Source organism: Pseudophryne corroboree, chromosome 6, assembly GCF_028390025.1.
Source record: "Pseudophryne corroboree isolate aPseCor3 chromosome 6, aPseCor3.hap2, whole genome shotgun sequence".
In the NCBI taxonomy this organism is placed as follows: Eukaryota; Metazoa; Chordata; class Amphibia; order Anura; family Myobatrachidae; genus Pseudophryne; species Pseudophryne corroboree.
The window spans coordinates 274,285,090-274,307,668 of record NC_086449.1 but is presented as its reverse complement, the minus strand read 5'-3'; the positions used below and the strand labels follow the sequence as shown (position 1 = coordinate 274,307,668).

Sequence of the window (22,579 nt, the reverse complement as noted above, 5' to 3'; positions counted from 1 at the left end):
TTGAGGCTTTTACACCAACCCTGTTCTAGTTCAAAAGCTAGATAGGTCATATTGTCCTATCCTCAATCTGAAGGCATTGAATAAGTATCTATGGATACCATGTTTAACATGGAGTCGATTCCCTCCATTATTTTTGCCAGGGAACCGGGGGACTTAATGTTATCACTGGGTCTTCAGGATGCATATCTACGCATTGCTATCTATACCAGCATCAACGCTTCCTCAAGTTTCCAATACAGTCCAATTATTTCCACTTTCGAACATTACCGTTGGTCTGTCAATGGCACCGCGGGGGTTCACCAGGACTATGGCAGTCATAACAACTCACCTGCATCACAGGGATGCCAGGACGCTTCCTTATTGGGATGACCACCTCCCCCCTAACCAGTTGCCAGATGCCATGATAGTCTACATTCACTGGAAGGCGGATCTTCTTCAATCTTTAAGATGGAGGATCAATTGGTGCAAATTATCAGTAACTCCTTCGCAGGAGCAGGTTACACTTAGCAGTTTTACTGGATTCTCACCTCCAATGACTCTTCCTCCCGCAGGATAAGATTTTGGCTCTACAATCCAAAATCCAGGTGTTCATCTGTCATTGCAGGGTGCCCATCAATGTCTGTAAACAAATCCATGGTTGTTACATTTGACATGTGGGATTATGCCCAGTTTTAATCCTGTCCTCTGATATTGAAGGGTCTGGTCAGGTGGAACAGGTAGCATCGGCGCATCAACAACAACCCTCTCATGGGAGGTTTACCACTCCCTCTCGTGGTGGCTACTCCAGTCCAACCTGGACCGAGGTTACTTTTTTTGGATCCAGGACTGGGCTGGGGGGGGGGGGCGGACATTCCATTAGACATTCCAGGGACGATGTCTTGAATCTCTGTCTTGCAAAGAGATCATGTTGCACTGCAGGTGGGTCAGATGGAACATGTGCACAGAGATTTAGATTTGGGTGGGTTATATTGTTTCTGTGCATGGTAAATACTGGTTTCATATTTTTTCAATGCAATTTAGACTTCAGTTTTGAACACACCCCACCCAAATCTTACTCTCTCTACACATGTTTCAGCTGCCCCACCTGCAGTGCAGCATGGTTTTGCCTATGAGTGTGCATTTTGGTTTGCTAACAACTCTGAATGACCCCCTTTGTCCCAGCAAGTTTTTTTTTTTTTGTCAAATTGCTGTAGAAGATTATTGTTGCAAAAAGCGACTAAAATCATTTTATTGGGGCAAAACTGTGTTTTGCACTACCAATTGATTAATAATAATCATTGCAATAAAATGTAGCAATTTGAGCGAGGTTCTTCACATAGTTATGTCCATAAATAATGGCCTGCCCACCGCGTCCAGTTGACTTCATTAATCTGAAAAGTTCCTAACATATTGGGGGGTACAAATCTAGGGCGCAGGACACCCCAAACCCAAGCAGCTGAGTGACCCCAGGGCAACACTACAGTGAAAAAATATATAGTGAAAAAAGTGAAGATAGGACAGTGAGAGAGGCAGCTGAAAAACAGCAGTGGTAAATTAGTGAGAGGTAACAAGGTAAGATATAAAGTAGTGAGAGGTAAAGTAGTGAGAAGTGAAGGTGGGAAATTATTTACATTGAAACAACACACAGAATAGGTATGAAAGTAATTATGAAAATAAGTGTTAACCTGTATTGCTCCTGAGGCCACACAGCCACAGCAGTCCAGGGGGACCCATGCCCCAGAAATCCACCCCCCATCTGACAATCAAATATACATTTGTCCAGGACTTGACTTGCTCTGCATGCAGTCTGAGAAATGTCAGGAACCTAATTAAAACCAATATACAGGACAGCTGGGAGTGGGTGCTACCACCAGGCAGAAGGGATCTCCGGCCTTCTATTCTGTATGTGTATGTCCTGTGTCTGCTGTTTTAGAAAACATCCACAAATACGGGGGTACCCTCATTTAAAAAATGGGATTTTGGTACTTACCAAGAAATCCTTTTCTCTATAGCCACAGGGGACACTGGAACATGCTGACACTAAGGTATAGACAAGTGGCTTTAGGGAGCCTGGCATGTTAAATTGTAAATAAGTGTGAAAGCTCTTCCTACTCTATCTCCCATCAGCCCTCAAATAGGAATTAGCCAAGAGGAGAGAAAAACACACATGAACAGATAACACTTTCAAACTTGAACAACTACAGAGGCAGGTGAAGAGCACTGGGCAGGCTTCTATTGTACCCTGTAGCTTTAGAGAAAAGGATTTATCGGTAAGTACCAAAATACCATTTTCTCAGTCAGCCACTAGGGGACACTGGAACTTGCTGACACAGGGGATGTCCCAAAGTTTCCCCCCAGGGTGGGAGATCACTGAGGAACCTGCAACACAAGGCGACCAAAGCTAGAAGCAGAAAACACAAACATGTCAAACTTACAAACCTTAACATAACTATGAATATGAGACCAAGTTGCCGCCCGGCAGAGTTGAGTCGTGGTGGCTCCATGACGTGCAGCCCACGACGCCCCTACGGAATGTATGAAGTGAGCAGAAATGGACCCCAGCAGCCATTGAGCCTTTGGAAGATAAGCCTGATGAATCGTCATGCGAAGCCATCACACCAAAGTCGTCTTCATAGCCGGCCACCCCCAGCGGGATGTGTTGTAAATAACAAATAAAGCATCTGACTTCCGTAAGGGCGCTGTTCGGGCCACATAAATCTTCAAAGCTCGAACTACATCTAGAGTAGAAGGCGTACCAGAATCATCCTGTAATAACGGGACCACAATCTGCTGACTGATATGAAAAGCTGAAACGACCTTCGGAAGAAAAGACGAATGTTTCCTTAATTCAACTCTTAGTGGAAGATGAAGTAAGGTGGTTTGCAGGACAAAACACTCAACCCTGTAACCTCCTAGCAGAAGCCAACGCCAGCAAAAAGACTGTCTTCCATATTAGGCATTTGAGGTCTACCTCCTCCAGAGGCTAAAAGAAACTAGACTGGAGAAAAGCAAGCATGAGATTCAAGTCCCAGTGCCGTGGGCGGCACAAACAGAGGCTGTACACTTAGAACACCTTGCAAGAAAGTCTGAATTTCCTGAAGAAGCGCCAATCTTGAATCTTCTTCTGAGATCCCATAGGGAGTCCGGAATCCAACCCTGCTTTAAGAAAAAGTAGAAACCGGGACAGTTGAAAGGACCCAATCGGGAAAACTGTGACGTTCGCACCAAGCCACATAAGAACGCCATATGCGATGGTAATGGGCTGCTGTAACTTGTTTTCTAGCCTGCAACATTGTGGGAATAACAGCATTCAGAATCCCATGACGGCTCAAGATGGCAGTTTCAATAGCAACCCCGTTAAATGCGGTCACGGTAAATCGGGGTGAACGAAAGGACCCTATTGTAACAGAGTCCGATGTAGAGGCAGTGGCCACAGATCGTCTACCAAAAGGGAGTGCAGGTTGAAAAATCAAGCACTCTGAGGCCAATCTGGTGCCACCAGAATCACTATGGCCAGTTCTCTCTTTATCTTCTTGAGACCTCGAGTAAGCAGTATAAATAGTGGAAACCGGTAGATGAGGTTGTATGGCAAAGGAACCGTTAGAGCGTCCACAGCTTCTGTCTGAGGATCCCATGTTCTGGATACGTACCGAGGAAGTTGATGATTCAGTCTGGAGGACAAGAGGTCCACCTTCGTACTAGTGCTTTGAAAACTTCTGGGTGTAGAGCACATTTTCCCGGATAAAGGTCCTGGCGACTGAGGTAGTAGGCTTCCCAGTTGTCCACACCCAGAATAAACACAGCGGAAAGAATTATATTGTTGCGTTCGGCCCAACGTAGAATCCGTGCAACTTCCTGCATTGCTGCTCGACTGCGAGTACCAGCCTGTTATTTTACATAGGCAACAGCAGTCGCATTGTCTGACTGAATTCTTACTGCCCTTGAGTGGAGAACATGGGTGCTGTCCAGTTGCACATTGTAGATCGCTCTCAGTTCCAACACATTTATCGGTAACTGGGATTCCTGAGGCTAACAACGACCCTGAAACGCCTATTGAGTACCACTACACCCAATCCTTGGAGACTGGCATTTATCATCAGAAAAACCCAATCCCATATTCCGAATTGCCTGCCGGCTGTGAGGTTGTTCATGTGAAGCCACCAAAGGAGTGACACTCTGGTTCGAGGCGTTAAACGTATCAATTGATAAAGTAAGACCCTGACCATTGATGCAATCGGTCCAGTTGAACAGGATGGGCATGAAATCGACCGAACTGTAGGGCTTCGAAGGCCACAACCATCTTCCCCAAAATGCGAATTAACACGTGTACCGAAGCTTGAGTAGTTTCTGAACCATAAGGCGGATACTCTGTGCTTTGTCCTCCAGTAGGAAGACTCTCTGAGCATTCGTGTCCAGTATTATCCCTATAAACTGAAGCCATTGTGATGGTAGAGCGTTGGATTTCTTGAAATTGATTATCCAACTGTGTCTTATTAAGACGTAAGTTAACAGAGCATGCTCCTGGAGAAGAACTTCGAATGGCGCCTTTCTTAGCAGATCATCCAAGTAAGGGATGGTTGTAACTCCTAATGACCTGAGATGTGCAATTATGACTGACATGATTTTAGTAAATACTCTGGGAGCTGTAGACCATCCGAATAGTAAGGCTCTGAATTGAAAATGGTCCTGTTGTATTGCAAATCTGAGAAACGTTTGGTGTGGTTCCCAGAACAGGATATGTCGGTAGGCATACTTTTATATCCAAGGATACTAGCTATTCCCTGAGTACTAAGCGTGCAATGACCAAAGTCATCGATTCCATCTTGAACTGGTAATAAGCCATAAACTGATTCAGGGACTTTAGATTTAGGATTGGTCTTACTGATCCGTCCGGTTATGGAACTACAAAAAGATTCAAATGGAAACACTGCTTCCTTTGGTAAAGTGGAACCGGCATTAACATAGCTGAGTTCACCAGGGATTGTATTGCCCCATGCAGGGGGAATACATACGTATTCCTGGCGGATGGGATGCCAGCTGTAAGTATTCTGACAGCGGCATCTTGCCCGCCAGAATGCCAGCAGTGGGGCGAGCGCTAAGAGTCCCCTTGCTGCACTCACCACGCTGTAGGCTTGGTGGCTCGCTGCACTCACCACAGGTTCTATTCCCACTCTATGGGTGTCGTGGACACCCACGAGTGGAAATAGCCCCTGTACGCCGGGATTCCGTCTGTCTGCATTGTTGGCTGTAATTTGCCTGGTATCTCTTCAGCATCTGAAAATGCTTATCAGGGTTTTTCAAAGCCTCTGACAGTTGATCATCAAGTTTTTGAGAGAAAGGTATAGGTGACCAATGAACACTGTTTTTCCCCAAAAAAGGTTGTGTGTATGGGGAATCCGGTGCTGCTGTGTCAGATGTTTAATATCTGTCGCACTGCCAAATTAAGGTTCTACTCCATGTGCGGAATCCTGAGAAGATAAATCCTCCAAATCCAAGATCTCTGCTGACTCATGATCGTCCTCGTCTAATTTGTCTTGGGACATAAGTTCTTTCCCTGACTCATCTGATTGTAGGACCTGAGGCATGAGCCTCTGCCTTATCTGTCGTAAAGATGCCTTAGACTGTTTTTGTCAGACCTTCTACCGACTTGGCAAGACCAGCAACCCAAGGCGGTTCAGCAGCAACAGAAGTGGAAGGTGATCTGGACACCTGAGATCAGCAGCCTCTCGAGACTTGCGCATTGCAGCAAGTTCACTATGTAATTGTGACAGTATCTGAGAGCAACCGCCCTAGAGGAGGGAAATGATTTCCTGAGAGGAGCCAGACTGACCCTTCTCTGCAGCACAAGCCGCACATAATGAAGATTCATTACTGTGAGCTTTTTTTTATTGCATATGGAGCAAACAAACAAATTTTGTGTTGCCTTTGCAGTTGTTCCCCTGCCTGTCATTGTAAAGGATGAGAACACACACTTCCAAAACTCACCCAAACACTGTTTTGAAGATACAGAGCTAGGCAGGTGATAGAGGGAGGTATGTGTTCTGAATATATACTGTATGTATATATGTATGTATATGTGTGCATGTGTGTGTGTGTGTGTGTGTGTGTGTATATATATATATATATATATATATATATATATATATGTGTGTGTGTGTATATATATATATATATATATATATATATATATATATTTCTCTGACGTCCTAAGTGGATGCTGGGGACTCCGTCAGGACCATGGGGATTAGCGGCTCCGCAGGAGACAGGGCACAAAAGTAAAAGCTTTAGGATCAGGTGGTGTGCACTGGCTCCTCCCCCTATGACCCTCCTCCAAGCCTCAGTTAGATTTTTGTGCCCGGCCGAGAAGGGTGCAATCTAGGTGGCTCTCCTAAAGAGCTGCTTAGAGTAAAAGTTTTGTTAGGAGAGAAGTGAACTCACCTGCGTGCAGGATGGATTGGCTTCTTAGGCTACTGGACACCATTAGCTCCAGAGGGAGTCGGAACACAGGTCTCACCCTGGGGTTCGTCCCGGAGCCGCGCCGCCGACCCCCTTGCAGATGCCGAAAAGTGAAGAGGTCCAGAAACCGGCGGCAGAAGACTTTTCAGTCTTCATAAGGTAGCGCACAGCACTGCAGCTGTGCGCCATTGTTGTCAGCACACTTCATAGCAGCGGTCACTGAGGGTGCAGGGCGCTGGGGGGGGCGCCCTGGGCAGCAATGATAGTACCTTATTCTGGCTAAAAATACATCACATATAGCCCCTGGGGGCTATATGGATGTATTTAACCCCTGCCAGGTCTCAGAAAAACGGGAGAAGAAGCCCGCCGAAAAGGGGGCGGGGCCTATTCTCCTCAGCACACAGGGCCATTTTCCCTCACAGAAATGCTGGTGGGAAGGCTCCCAGGCTCTCCCCTGCACTGCACTACAGAAACAGGGTTAAAACAGAGAGGGGGGGCACTTATTTGGCGATATGACTATATATATTAAAATGCTATAAGGGAAAAACACTTATATAAAGGTTGTCCCTGTATAATTATAGCGTTTTTGGTGTGTGCTGGCAAACTCTCCCTCTGTCTCCCCAAAGGGCTAGTGGGGTCCTGTCCTCTATCAGAGCATTCCCTGTGTGTGTGCTGTGTGTCGGTACGTGTGTGTCGACATGTATGAGGACGATGTTGGTGAGGAGGCGGAGCAATTGCCTGTAATGGTGATGTCACTCTCTAGGGAGTCGACACCGGAATGGATGGCTTATTCAAGGAATTACGTGATAATGTCAACAGAGACGGCCGGCAAACAAAATAGTACCTGTCCAGGCGTCTCAAACACCGTCAGGGGCTTTAAAACGCCCATTTACCTCAGTCGGTCGACACAGACACAGACACGGACACTGATTTCAGTGTCGACGGTGAAGAAACAAACGTATTTTCCTTTAGGGCCACACGTTACTTGTTAAGGGCAATGAAGGAGGTGTTACATATTTCTGATACTACAAGTACCACAAAAAAGGGTATTATGTGGGGTGTGAAAAAACTACCTGTAGTTTTTCCTGAATCAGATAAATTAAATGAAGTGTGTGATGATGCGTGGGTTTCCCCCGATAGAAAATTATTGTCGGTATACCCTTTCCCGCCAGAAGTTAGGGCGCGTTGGGAAACACCCCTTAGGGTGGATAAGGCGCTCACACGCTTATCAAAACAAGTGGCGGTACCGTCTCCAGATAGGGCCGTCCTCAAGGAGCCAACTGATAGGAGGCTGGAAAATATCCTAAGAAGTATATACACACATACTGGTGTTATACTGCGACCAGCGATCGCCTCAGCCTGGATGTGCAGAGCTGGGGTGGCTTGGTCGGATTCCCTGACTAAAAATATTGATACCCTTGACAGGGACAGTATTTTATTGACTATAGAGCATTTAAAGGATGCATTTCTATATATACGAGATGCACAGAGGGATATTTGCACTCTGGCATCAAGAGTAAGTGCGATGTCCATATCTGCCAGAAGATGTTTATGGACACGACAGTGGTCAGGTGATGCAGATTCCAAACGGCACAAAGAAGTATTGCCGTATAAAGGGGAGGAGTTATTTGGGGTCGATCCATCGGACCTGGTGGCCACGGCAACTGCTGGAAAATCCACCGTTTTTACCCTAAGTCACATCTCTGCAGAAAAAGACACCGTCTTTTCAGCCTCAGTCCTTTCGTCCCCATAAGAGTCATATCTGCCCAGGGATAGAGGAAAGGGAAGAAGACTGCAGCAGGCAGCCCATTCCCAGGAACAGAAGCCTCCACCGCTTCTGCCAAGTTTCTCAGCATGACGCTGGGGCCGTACAGGACCCCTGGATCCTACAAGTAGGATCCCAGGGGTACAGATTGGAAAGTCGAGACGTTTCCCCCTCGCAGGTTCCTGAAGTCTGCTTTACCAACGTCTCCCTCCGACAGGGAGGCAGTATTGGAAACAATTCACAAGCTGTATTCCCAGCAGGTGATAATCAAAGTACCCCTCCTACAACAAGGAAAGGGGTATTATTCCACACTACGTTGTGGTACTGAAGCCAGAAGGCTCGGTGAGACCTATTCTAAATCTGAAATATTTGAACACTTACAAAGGTTCAAATCAAGATGGAGTCACTCAGAGCAGTGATAGCGAACCAGGAAGAAGGGGACTATAGGGTGTCCCGGGACATCAGGGATACTTACCTCCATGTCCCAATTTGCCCTTCTCACCAAGGGTACCTCAGGTTCGTGGTACAGAACTGTCACTATCAGTTTCAGACGCTGCCGTTTGGATTGTCCACGGCACCCCGGGTCTTTACCAAGGTAATGGCCGAAATGATGATTCTTCTTCAAAGAAAATGGACGACCTCCTGATAAGAGCAAGGTCCAGAGAACAGTTGGAGGTCGGAGTAGCACTATCTCAAGTAGTTCTACGACAGCACGGGTGGATTCTAAATATTCCAAAACCGTAGTTGTTTCCGACGACACATCGGCTGTTCCTAGGGATGATTCTGGACACAGTCCAGAAAAGGGTGTTTCTCCCGGAGAAGAAAGCCAGGGAGTTATCCGAGCTAGTCAGGAACCTCCTAAAACCAGGAAAAGTGTCAGTGCATCATTGCACAAGGGTCCTGGGAAAAATGGTGGCTTCTTACGAAGCGATTCCATTCGGCAGTTTTCACGCAAGAACTTTTCAGTGGGATCTGCTGGAAAAATGGTCCGGATCGCATCTTCAGATGCATCAGCGGATAACCCTGTCTCCAAGGACAAGGGTGTTTCTTCTGCGGTGGCTGCAAAGTACTCATCTACTAATGGGCCGCAGATTCGGCATTCAGGAAGGGTCCTGGTGACCAGGGATGCCAGCCTGAGAGGCTGGGGAGCAGTCACACAGGGAAAAAATTTCCAGGGAGTGTGATCAAGTCTGGAGAATTCTCTCCACATAAATATACTGGAGCTAAGGGCAAGTTACAATGCTCTAAGCTTAGCAAGACCTCTGCTTCAAGGTCAGCCGGTATTGATCCAGTGGGACAACATCACGGCAGTCGCCCACGTAAACAGACAGGGCGGCACAAGAAGCAGAAGGGCAATAGCAGAAACTGCAAGGATTCTTCGCTGGGCGGAAAATCAGGTGATAGCACTGTCAGCAGTGTTCATTCCGACGCCCGGGAGAGTGGGGATTTCATCGGGAAGTCTTCCACATGATTGTGAACCATTGGGAAAGACCAAAGGTGGACATGATGGCGTCCCGCCTGAACAAAAAACTGGACAGGTATTGCGCCAGGTCAAGAGACCCTCAGGCAATAGCTGTGGACGCTCTGGTAACACCGTGGGTGTACCAGTCAGTGTATGTGTTCCCTCCTCTGCTTCTCATACCCAAGGTACTGAGAATTATAAGACGTAGAGGAGTAAGAACTATACTCGTGGCTCCGGATTGGCCAAGAAGGACTTGGTACCTGGAACTTCAAGAGATGCTCACAGAGGACTCATGGCCTCTGCCGCTAAGAAGGGACTTGCTTCAGCAAGTACCATGTCTGTTCCAAGACTTACCGCGGCTGCGTTTGACGGCATGGCGGTTGAACGCCGGATCCTAAGGGAAAAAGGCATTCCGGAAGAGGTCATTCCTACCCTGGTCAAAGCCAGGAAGGAGGTGACCGCACAACATTATCACCACATGTGGCGAAAATATGTTGCGTGGTGTGAGGCCAGGAAGGCCCCACGAAGAAATTTCAACTCGGTCGATTCCTGCATTTCCTGCAAACAGGAGTGTCTATGGGCCTCAAATTGGGGTCCATAAAGGTTCAAATTTCGGCCCTGTCGATTTTCTTCCAGAAAGAATTGGCTTCAGTTCCTGAAGTCCAGAAGTTTGTCAAGGGAGTACTGCATATACAACCCCCTTTTGTGCCTCCAGTGGCACTGTGGGATCTCAACGTAGTTCTGGGATTCCTCAAATCACATTGGTTTAAACCGCTCAAATCTGTGGATTTGAAATATCTCACATGGAAAGTGACCATGCTGTTGGCCCTGGCCTCGGCCAGGCGAGTGTCAGAATTGGCGGCTTTGTCGCACAAAAGCCCATATCTGATTGTCCATTCGGACAGGGCAGAGCTGCGGACTCGTCCCCAGTTTCTCCCTAAGGTGGTGTCAGTGTTTCACCTGAACCAGCTTATTGTGGTACCTGCGGCTACTAGGGACTTGGAGGACTCCAAGTTGCTAGATGTTGTCAGGGCCCTGAAAATATAGGTTTCCAGGACGGCTGGAGTCAGGAAAACTGACTTGCTGTTATCCTGTATGCACCCAATAAACAGGGTGCTCTTGCTTCTAAGCAGACGATTGCTAGTTGGATGTGTAGTACAATTCAGCTTGCACATGCTGTGGCAGGCCTGCCACAGCCAAAATATGTAAATGCCCATTCCACAAGGAAGGTGGGCTCATCTTGGGCGGCTGCCCGAGGGGTCTCGGCTTTACAACTTTGCCGAGCAGCTACTTGGTCAGGGGCACACCCTGACTGAGGAGGACCTGGAGTTCTCTCATTCGGTGCTGCAGAGTCATCCGCACTCTCCCGCCCGTTTGGGAGCTTTGGTATAATCCCCATGGTCCTGACGGAGTCCCCAGCATCCACTTAGGACGTCAGAGAAAATAAGAATTTACTTACCGATAATTCTATTTCTCGTAGTCCGTAGTGGATGCTGGGCGCCCATCCCAAGTGCGGATTGTCTGCAATACTTGTACATAGTTATTGTTACAAAAATCGGGTTATTATTGTTGTGAGCCATCTTTTCAGAGGCTCCGCTGTTATCATGCTGTTAACTGGGTTCAGATCACAGGTTGTACAGTGTGATTGGTGTGGCTGGTATGAGTCTTACCCGGGATTCAAAATCCTTCCTTATTGTGTACGCTCGTCCGGGCACAGTATCCTAACTGAGGCTTGGAGGAGGGTCATAGGGGGAGGAGCCAGTGCACACCACCTGATCCGAAAGCTTTTACTTTTGTGCCCTGTCTCCTGCGGAGCCGCTAATCCCCATGGTCCTGACGGAGTCCCCAGCATCCACTACGGACTACGAGAAATAGAATTATCGGTAAGTAAATTCTTATTATATATATATATATTATCCCCTATAGAAATAAATCTATACTGTATATAAGGAGATTCATGGTAAGAACTTAACTTTTGTTAAATCTTTCATTCTACGATGTACACTCTGTTCCACAGTGATAACGTCGGGGTGTAGAGTTGGATCTTGATCCGAGGCACCAACAGGCTAAAAGCTTTGACTGTTCCCAGGATGCTTAGCGCCACCTCCTCTATAACCCCGCCTCCGTGCACAGGAGCTCAGTTTTGTTAACCAGTCCAATGCAGTAGCAGGTGAGAGATGACAACCGTTAGTAGCTACATACACAACATTCTCATGACAGTAGAAGGTATCAGTGGCTAATGCCATACAAACCCAAAGAAGCTAAGTGCGTCAGGGTGGGCGCCCTGTGGAACCCAGTGTACCTCACAGAAAGAGATTTAACAAAGGTAAGTTCTTACCATTAATCTCCTTTTCTGCAGCGGGGTACACTGGGGTTCCACAGGGTGTCACGATCCGGGTATCTGGACGCCATTTCTTACCCATCAGATGTCTCCTAAGGCTGGCTCAGCGCTCCAGGACCGGATCCCATCTGTTATCCTAATGTTCACATTCCTGCATCCTCTCCTGTCTCTCTGAGACGCTGTCACAGTAACGCCTTATTACATCTGGCATGGCGTCTCCCGCGGCCTCCGCCGCCGTCCCTGAGCTTCTGCATGCAGAGTGTCAGAGTGGCGATTACGTCAGCCGCGGCCTCCGCTGTGTCCGCGTGGTTGGATGTGCACTTGTCAGCCTGGCGTCTCCTGTCTCCAGTGGCCGGCGCCGCCATTACTGTTTTCATTACCACATGGATTACAAACCAAACTTCCCTCCAAGTGTCTGCATGGGCGCAGCCATCTTGGATTCTGTCAGCTGATCATTTCCTCCAATCTGTTATCAGTATTGTTAATCTGCATAATTGCCTAGCCAATCCCTTCCTTGCTGCAGGTATAAATACACTGTGCCTGAGCAAGGAAGGCGTCAGTGCTTTGGTTGTCAAACCTAGTTCCTGTTTGTCTCTCTCCTGTGATTGTCTTCCAGGTTCCAGCTCCTGTCTCAAGACTTCCACCATAGAGACCCGCACCAGCATTCCACCTGCGGTGTAGCCTGACTCTCCAATCCATTGTGGATTCATCTGTTTCCAGCTACAACATTACCTGCTTCCAGCAGAGTACAGCTTCTCTTAAAGGGCCGGTGTCCTTTCTACACTTTACCACTCTCCACCGGTATTATTATTTCTCCGCTCTCAAGTTCTACATTTCAGTTCATATTTCATCGCTCCCAAGTTCATTTATTATTTAACTGGTTCCAGCCAGTATCCACTCCGTGCTAACAACAGTCTGGTTCCAGCCAGTATCCACAGCAGCCGTTTTATCTTCAGCAACCCAGCTTTTCCTGGAACACCAGCTGGTACAATCCTGGGTTATCTCCATTGCTACAGTCGGGCCTGGTAAGGACTTTCCATCTAGAAGATTATAAGAACTATCTCACACTACCAGTGCCCTGTGGCTCCTGCCATCCTGTAGTACCCAGGAACTGTATTTATTCTTTGCTGACTTTTACGTTTTCTTTTACTGCTGCTGTGTTGCGGAGTTGTCATAATAAACATCATTGACTTTTATCCAAGTTGTCGTGGTCACGCCTTCGGGCAGTTATTATTCATGTTACTTACATGTCCAGGGGTCTGATACAACCTCCCAGGTTCCGGTACATCTCAGCCCCTACAACTGAGGCTGCCTCCCGTCAGCTCAGGCCCTCAGTTGTGACACAGGGATAACATCGGGGATGTCCTAAAGCAATTCTTCATGGGAGGGGACACACTGTAGCAGGCACAAGAACCCGGCTCCAAAAGGAGGCATCCTGGGAGGCGGAAGTGTCGTAGGCATAGAACCTTATGAACGTGTTCACTGAGGACCACGTAGCCACCTTGCACAATTGTTCAAGGGTCGCACAACAGCGGGCCGCCCAAGAAGGTCCAACAGACCGAGTAGAATGGGCTTTGATGGTAGCAGGAGCTGGAAGGCCAGCCTGTACATAAGCAGTTGCAATCACCATTCTAATCCATCTGGCCAGAGTCTGCTTATTCGCAAGCCAGTCACGTTTATGAAAACCAAAAAGGACAAAAAAGAGAATCAGATCTCCTAAGGGAAGGAGTTCTCTTCACATAAATACAGAGAACCCGCACCACATCCAAAGACCGCTCTTTGGAGGACAAACCTGGAAAGGTAAAGACTGGAACCACAATCTCTTGGTTAAGGTTGAACGATGACTCCACCTTAAGTAGATAACCAGGGCGAGCTCTAAGAACCGCCTGGTCATGGTGAAGAATCAGAAAAGGTGACCGACAGGATAAGGCACCCAAGTCTGAAACCCGTCTAGCAGAGGCAATATCCAGCAGAAACAGGACCTTCAGAGTAAGCCACTTAAGGTCCACAGACTCAAGAGGTTCAGACGGAGACTCTTGTAAGGCATCCAGAACAACCAACAAATCCCAAGGAGCCACAGGCGGGATATAGGAAGGTTGAATCCGTAACACATCCTAAGTGAATGTATAAACATCAGGCAGAGTCGCAATTTTTGTCTGAAACCATATCAACAAGGCAGAAATATGCACCTTGAGGGAGGCCAGATGAAGGCCTAAGTCCAGGCCTTGTTGCTGGAAGGCCAAAAGTTTGGCAGTACTGAACTTGTATATGTCATAATTATTAGTCGCACACCAAGCAAAGTAAGAATTCCAGACCCTATGGTAAATCCGAGCAGACGCCGGCTTACGTGCCTTCAACATAGTTTAAATGACCGCCTCAGAAAACCCTTTGGGCCTCAGGAGTGAAGATTCAAGAGCCACGCCGTCAAAGCCAGCCGGGCCAAATCCTGGTAGCCACAATGGCCCTGAATGAGGAGGTCTGGGCGCTGCGGAAGTAGAAGAGGACGCTCTATCGAGAGACCCTGTAGGTCTGAGAACCACTGCCGTCTGGGCCACGCTGGAGCGATTAGACCGTGGCTTTCTGATGTGGGTAGCAGCACTTCTCATATAAGCGCTGTTAATCCCTCTCTCGTGCACCAAGGAGAACCAGGTACCTGGACATAAGTAGGGAAGGCCAAGAAACAAAAAGGAGACGTGTGGCCGGCTCCCTCGGCACAATTCTAAAACTGAGGACTGATGGGGGAGAGACGGAGAGGAGTTTTCACACTTCTTTAAAATTTAAAGTGCCAGGCTCCCTATAGCCACCCGTATATACCCCAGTGTACCCTAGTGGCTGACTGAGAAAAGGGCAGTCGCATATTTAAAGTTAAGTCTCTTTGGCAGTTAGTAGTTATTGTGTCAGTGATAATCAAAACATCCCTGTATTACAGTGAATATTAATCAGCCCAGGGTTAGGGTGAGGTTTTCTAATGTCCAGATCTTCTCTTTAAAATTATATCCTCGTCTCTTCTGCCACCTCAACCAAGTAATATGCCGGGTCAGGTTGCTATCGTGGGCTGGGGCAGAGCTGGCATCAGGGGCAGAGGCAGCACTGGAAGATGAGATCATCTCCGCGCCGCCTCCTATGCAGTGAACGGGTCCCGGGTTGCATCGAACCGGCAACCCATCCACACTGCACCTGACCCAGTATTTGACCCGGGAATAACACTGCTTTATTCCTGGGTTGAATTAACAGGTCAGCCGACCCGGGAATTTGTCCATGGCCCCTTTCACACTGCACGACCCACCAATATACCGGGTCGATACCGGGTTATTTTTGCGGTGTGAAAGGGGTATAAGCTTTCCTGACGCAGGGGAGGGTAAAATGCCCAGATCTTATCCATCTTCACTTCAATAAACTTGAAGGTACACACTCATTTGATTCCCAGTTGTAGATGATCTAGTTTGTAAGAAGATATGTTTGTTAGGCTACCCATAGGGGGCCTAAATCAGACCTTTTCGCACAGCAGCTGAACAGGTCTGAACTGTGCTTGCGCCTGCGGGCACATGCCAGACAGCCGACTGCTGTCTCAGCCCTGCCATCGCCTCTGCCTGATTGACAGGTAGAGGCGTTCACTGGGCGGAAGGGAGCGGGCTGGCGGTAAGGTTGCCAGATCATCCCTTTAAGCTCCGATCCCGGGATTCAATCCCGAACAATATTAAGACTTTTAAGAATTGGTCACCTAGTTTGAACATTTCCATCTGCTTACTACACAAAGCCATGTAATCGTTCATCTTAGGTGTTTTCTTGGAACAACCAGATGCAAAAAACATTTTTACACTAGTAGAACTACAGCACAATAATAACCTTTTTATGTGAATTTTTTTGCGTAATTTCTTTGCTAAACTACTGTATAAGTAAATGGTATTACAATACATTAGTTTGTACATGGATATAAAATTATTCATAGATTAATTATTATATAATAAGTAAAATAAGATGACTGTATTGAAATATTGAGAACATTGTACATTACCACATAAAAGTCATTGTCCTCAAATTAGGTTGTAAGTTCAGGTTAATATTAACAAAAATAACAAGGGAGCTCATGATATGAGGAGTAATAGCACTACATATTGTAGTTTCAATCTTGAATGTTTTTGTCACCACTTCAAGGTTCGGGTGTTGATTAAAAGATTGACAGTATATAGACACTCAAGGTCGACATCAGATGGTCAATTAGTCAACAGTTAAGTGGTTGACACATAAAAATTCAACAAATTATAAGAAATTCCATTGTTTTGAGTGCCCTGAAGTGACAGGAGATCACAGGACACAATTCGAGCTTTTTTTCACGCTGATCGCGCACAGAAAGGTTGGTTTAGCCACGTAAAGCGGCTAAAACCGACCAAACTAATGGTCACAACCGTTTGAGCACACAAAAAAGGGGCACTTTTTGGGCATTTCAGCTTGCACCGGCAGCTGATCACGCCCTATTGGAGCTACAAATGAATAACTCCATTGGGCGCCATCTGCTGGCTGCCGGTGGAAAAAACAATAGAATTCCCGTGGGCTCAGTATGGTTTACCAACAGTCAAAATACTGACACAGTCAAAATACTGACATTCATTATGCCATGTTTAAAATGCCGACGTAGAATACCGCCATTTGAAATGCCAATATTTCAAAATACCAACATGAGGTTTTTCTGGGGGGTTTTGTGTCAATGTCGACATGGACACTGTGTAAGTGTACCGCGTCCTCTCGCATGGCTCGCTGTGCTCGGCATGCTTCGGGCACATTATTATATTCTCCCCCCAGGTCCACTGGGATGGTAAAGTTTGACCAAGTCTGTTTTTGGGCAAAATTCTTTAAACGCATGTCGGCATTTCAAAAGTCTGTATTCTGACTGTCTGCATTTTAAACATGTCGGTATAATGAATGTTGATATTGTGACCGTGTCAGTATTTTGACTGTCGGTCAATGGCTGTTGGAATTATGACCGTCGGTATTGTGTCCGTCGGTAAATCAACTGCTACCCAATTCCGCCCATGTATTATTATGATGTTTGGGGGAGATAAAACAAAACAATGTTGTTGTTTTTTTGCAAATTTTTATATTTCATCCTGAAAACTGTCAAACAATGATTAATTGCAGGTGAAACATTGAACATCCCAGACACCGTGATGGGTTTAACATTACTAGCTGCAGGAACAAGTATACCGGACACTGTTGCCAGTGTGCTTGTGGCAAGAGAAGGTGAGGAACAATATTTTATACTTATAACCATAACTTACAGTTGTAGATAAATGTAGCAGCATCTGTAAAGGCTCACTGGATGTGACTAACTTGTATAATCTCTCTTGCTATGACTGGAAAGTTGCATTGTTATTTAAACAGAACTGAATTCCTTCAGTGCAGTGTATCTTCTTTGTATTTATCCCCTTCGGTACACTATATAAAACAATGATAATGCCACCATTGATAGAAAATAGTTACATTAGATTGCTGGCAGGTCACACAGTTTACCTGTTGCCTCTATGATTACTTTCACTACTACCCAATAAATGTATATTTCATCTGATATGCCCTGTTATAAAACACTTGTCGCACCCTTGCTTATGACCCTTGTTCAAAATCAGGATTTTTTTACTCACCGTAAAATCTCTAAGAGTCCATCTGGGGGACGCAGCGCACTTACTTGTGGGGTTAGAGTGTGTGGGCAAGGAGTTTGGCGCAGAATCTATTAAAAACTAACTCCTCCCCCCTCTAACCCCTCCCATACACTGTCTCTCCATAGACATTACCTCAGTTAACGTTTAGCAAAGCCGAGAGAGAACAAAACAAAAACTAGAACAAATAAACCAGACAAGAAAAATGGAAGGATCGCAGTGTCCCCCAGATGGACTCCAAGAAAGATTTTGCAGTGAGTAAAAAAACCCTTATTACTCCATCATCCATCTGAGGGACGCTGCGCACTTACTTGTGGGATATCCCAAAGCAAGCTAACAAGAGGAGGGAGGTGCAGACGGTAAAGCCGTCTGCAAAATTTGCCGTCCAACAGAGGCAGTCTCCAAACCATAGGTATGGAAACGGTAAAATTTGGGGAAGGTATGCACAGATGATCAGGTCGCCGCTCTGCAGATCTACTCTACAGAAGCACCCCCACGAACAGCCCAAGAGGCACCAACAGCCCTAGTCGAATGAGCCCGGAGGGGGTCAGGAATAGGAGATGAAACATAGGCCTGACGGATGGCTGATGTGACCCAACGAGAAATCGTATTCTTAGTTGCCAGCCAACCACGCTTTGGAGCATTAATGAGAACCAACAAGGTCTCTGTCTGACAGAAAGTTTCCGTATGAGACAAGTATATGTGTAATGCTCGAACAACATCCAAAAAAGACAAGTGATGGTTGTCACCAGATAAGCATGGATTAAAAGCAGGGAGAACAATATCTTGATTAAGATGAAAGGCCGAGACAACTTTAGGAAAAAAGACGGCTTCGTAGGCAAAACCACTCTATCATCATGACACACCAACAACGGAGGTTTACAAGAAAGGTCCGCCAACTCAGATACATCGCAGGCAGATGCAATGGTCAAAAGATAAACCACTTTAAGAGTAAGAAACCGCAACTCAAGAGACTCTAGAGGCTCAAAAGGAGGTTGCTGAAGAGCCATAAGGACTAAATTCAAATCCCTAGGAGGGACCGGAGGACTATATAGAGGCTGAATTCTCAGCACTCCTTGAAGAAATGTTTGGACCTCTGGATTAACAGCCAACCTTTTTTGAAAAAGAATAGACAAAGCCAAAACCTGTCCTTTAAGCGAAGAAAGGCTAAGGCCCTTTGTGAGACCATCCTGAAGAAAAGACCAAAGGCGTTAAAAGCGAAAGACCTGTGGCGGAACTTTACACAATGTAAATACGCCAGACCCTATGGTAAATTCGGAAAGTGACCAGCTTCCAAGCCTGAAGCATAGATGCCACAACCGAACGAGACAAACCCTAAGCTCTTAAAATGCGGGTTTCAAGAACCAAGCCGTCAAAGCCAGACGAGGTAAATCGTGGTGGCGACGGGGTCCTTGAAGAAGATGGTATAGGCGCAGTGGTAGTCGATAAGGCTCCTCGTTCACCATGCTGCGAAGAAGAGTGTATCACTGTTGTTGAGGCCAATCCGGCACTATTAGAATTGCTGGAAGGCCTTCTCGACGAAACCTTTGGAGTATCCGAGGAATGAGAGGAAACGGCGGAAACACATATCCTAGACAAAACCTCCAAGGTGCTGTCATGGCATCTACCAGAACTGCTTGAGGATCGTTATCCCTACCGAGGCAGTTTTCTGTTTAGATGAGACTCCATGAGGTCGATGTCTGGATTTCCCCACTGAGACACGAGTGTTAGAAACACTTCTTGATGAAGTTCCCACTCTCCTGTATGAATTGTGTGTCTGCTCAGGAAATCTGCTTCCCAGTTGTCCACCCCTGGAATGTGAACTGCTGAGATGGCCAGAATCCAAGTCTCTGCCCACTGGAGGCACTTCCTTTATGGCTCTCCAACTCCGTGTTCCACCCTGTTTGTTGATATATGCCACTGCGGTGGCGTTGTCCGATTGAACGTGAACAGGATGGCCCTGAACAAGGAGCTGCATCTGAATCAGTGCATATCTGATTGCTCGTAATTTGAGGATATTGATCTGAAGAGATGACTCTCGACTGCTCCAGAGACCCTGGAAATGATGAGATTGGAACACCGCTCCCCAACCCCTGAGAAAGACATCTGTGGTAACCACCATCCCGACCAAATGGTGAAGGGAGCACCCCTGGACAGATTGGGGCTGTGAGTCCACCAAAAAAGGGACTGCCAGGTCTGGATTGACAGACAAAGGAGTTGTACTTCCAAATTTGGTTCCGCTCTTGACAAACATCTGAGAATCTGAGCCTGAAGAGGAAAAGCATGAAATCTGGCATATGGTACTGCCTCGAATGCTGCCACCATCTTGCCTAATACCTGCATGCATCTGAGGACTGAGCCCAGAGGTAACTGTAACAGGGGTCTTATCCTGGATTGGAGATCCTGAACCTTGTCTTGTGATTCGGTGTTGAACAGGAGACAAAGGAAAATCATTCTCTGAGAAGGGAGTAGAGACAATTTGGGAAGATTCACGATCCATCCAAAGGAATGAAGAGTGTCCACCATGAGTCGTAAGTGCTTTTGAAGAAGTAACCAAGACAGAGCCTTCTGTAACAGGTCGTCCAAGTATGGAGTGATATTTACTCCTTGACAGCTCATATTTGCAACCATGTGAGCCATGATTTTTGTGAAGACTCGGGGCGCCGTGGAGAGGCCAAATGGAAGAGCCCGAAATTGTAAATGCAAGGCCCTACTGCAAACCACAGCAGATGCTGATGGCCTTTTGAAATGGGAACATGGAGGTATGCATCCTTTATGTCAGTAGATGCTAAGAATTCCCCCTGCTCCATGGAGGCTATGATTGAACAAATAGATTCCATTTTGAACTTCTCCACAGAAAGGTACGGATTGAAACACTTTAGATTGAGGATTGGACAAACATACCATCCGGTTTGGTTATGAGAAAAAGACTAGAGAAAAACCTCTGTCCCACTTGGTGTCTCGGAACTGGATTCATTTTGTTTCCCAAAAGCGAGGCAATGGACTGAAGTAGGGCCTGTAGCCTGGAAGGATCGGAAGGAAGGGAGGTTACAAAGAACCACTTGGAAGGATGTTCCTCCAGATCCAGACTATAACCTCTTCTAAGAATCCCAGTCAACTAGTGATCTGGATTCGACTGAAGCCAAATGTTCTTGAATTTAAGTATCCGGGCCCCAACCACCAGTGATCCCTCCGCGAGCCCTGAACAGTCATGCGGTAGGCTTATCGGTAGGTTTGATGGCAGGTCTATGGGTTCCCAGAGTTCCTCTAAACTGGGAGGTTCCTCTACGTGGGAATTGTGAGAAGCTCTGAAAGCACTGAAAACTTCCTCTGCCCTGGGTACAAAAGGATCGAAACAGAGTTGGTTTTGATCTTTGAGTGGCCACTGGAAGAAATGGACTCTTGTTCCCAGTTGTAGTTGAAATAATCTTGGTTAGTTCCGGGCCAAATAAAAATTCCCCCTCAAAGGGAACCACTGTCAAGGTATGTTTGGAGACGTCATCAGCATTCCAAACGCGAAGGCATAATCTCCTTGAGGTAACTGCAAGTGCAGAGACACGTGATTGCAAGGAGGCAGAATCCAGTAAGGTCTTGCCAACATATGAGAGCGCTTCTGAGATCTGTTCTGCTAGTTGAATTGCTTCGAATGGGTCATCAGACTGCATACCAGACACCACCCGTGCTAACCAGTCATCAGTCTGCCTTAAGGACTCAAGCACTGGCTAGTATAGGTCTAAGTGAAATTCCTGAAAAAGTAAATAAGGATTTAAGAACCGCTTCGGTTTTTCTATCCGTAGCATCCTTCAAAGATACAGACTGTACAGACAGAATGACCGTTGTCTTTGCCAAATGTGTACTTGGGGCATCTACCATAGGAGGGTTTTTCCAAGACTTTGTGTCATCTTCAGCAAAACGAATATAAATATCTTGACTTTTTAGGAGCCTGAAATCTAGAACCCAGTTTAAGCCAGGCCTCCTTTAAAATATCCCCAAAATGTGAGTATGAAGGAAATAGAGCGAACTATTTTTTTCTGTTGTTTAAAGAATGAGCTCAAACTCTCTGCTACCGTAGCATCCTGAAGGTTAAGCATCTGGCGTATGGCATCAACTAATAGTCTTACCACTGAGCCTGTAGCGGATTTCTCTTCTCTTCTTCCCAAACGGACGTATCCTCCCATTCATTATTCACTTCACCTTCCTCTAAAGGAAGATCTGTGGAATCCTGTTCCTCACCTGGGAACATTATAGTGGGTGGCGACTGCAACCGCTTAGCAGGTTTAGGACCGGTAGAGGTAACTTTTTGTCAAAGATTAAGGCAAGTCTGAGAGACATCTGCCCATGTTTCTGTCTCTCCTGAGACAGAGCCTGATTGGGATTGACATAACTCAGCTATGACGTCTGCCATGTTTCTGGCCCACAGAGGCCTAGACTGATCTGTGGATCCCCCAGGCCGCTCAGTACGGGGCGTCCCAGAGCGTATTGCACAGAGGGTACCTGGATCCGTGCTTCCTTTAGTATACAGATAAACAATCCTGTCCTGTACTCTGTAAATATTTATCTATAAATAAATAAATAAATAAATATATATACTGTGTATGTATGTATGTATGTATATATGTTTGTGTGTGTGTGTGTGTGTGTGTGTGTGTGTGTGTGTGTGTGTGTGTATATATATATATATATATATATATATATATATATATATATATTACACACACCTATAATGATAAGAACCCCACTTGTGTAGGGAACAAGTTAGTCAGAGCACTTATACTGATGTGAAGTCCGCCTGTACAGTGAACAGGGTGAGTGTCAATAACAGTTGTAAATCTTAATTACAGCAGTGTAATAATAAGGCTGACGCAGATATTCTGATCTAGCCGCCCACTATGTAAAAAGTATCTGAACCCCGCCTGTATACTTAT

At 46.4% G+C, this 22,579-nt stretch overlaps 1 protein-coding gene across 1 annotated transcript in view; it reads left to right on the top strand.

The window, feature by feature from the left end:
• Positions 1-22,579, top strand: part of SLC24A5 (solute carrier family 24 member 5) — a 173,759-nt gene that overhangs the window by 128,427 nt on the left and 22,753 nt on the right. The window contains exon 8 of the mRNA XM_063926059.1: positions 17,140-17,241. Within this exon, the coding sequence (XP_063782129.1) occupies positions 17,140-17,241 (102 nt within the window). The remainder of the gene's footprint in view (positions 1-17,139; positions 17,242-22,579) is intronic.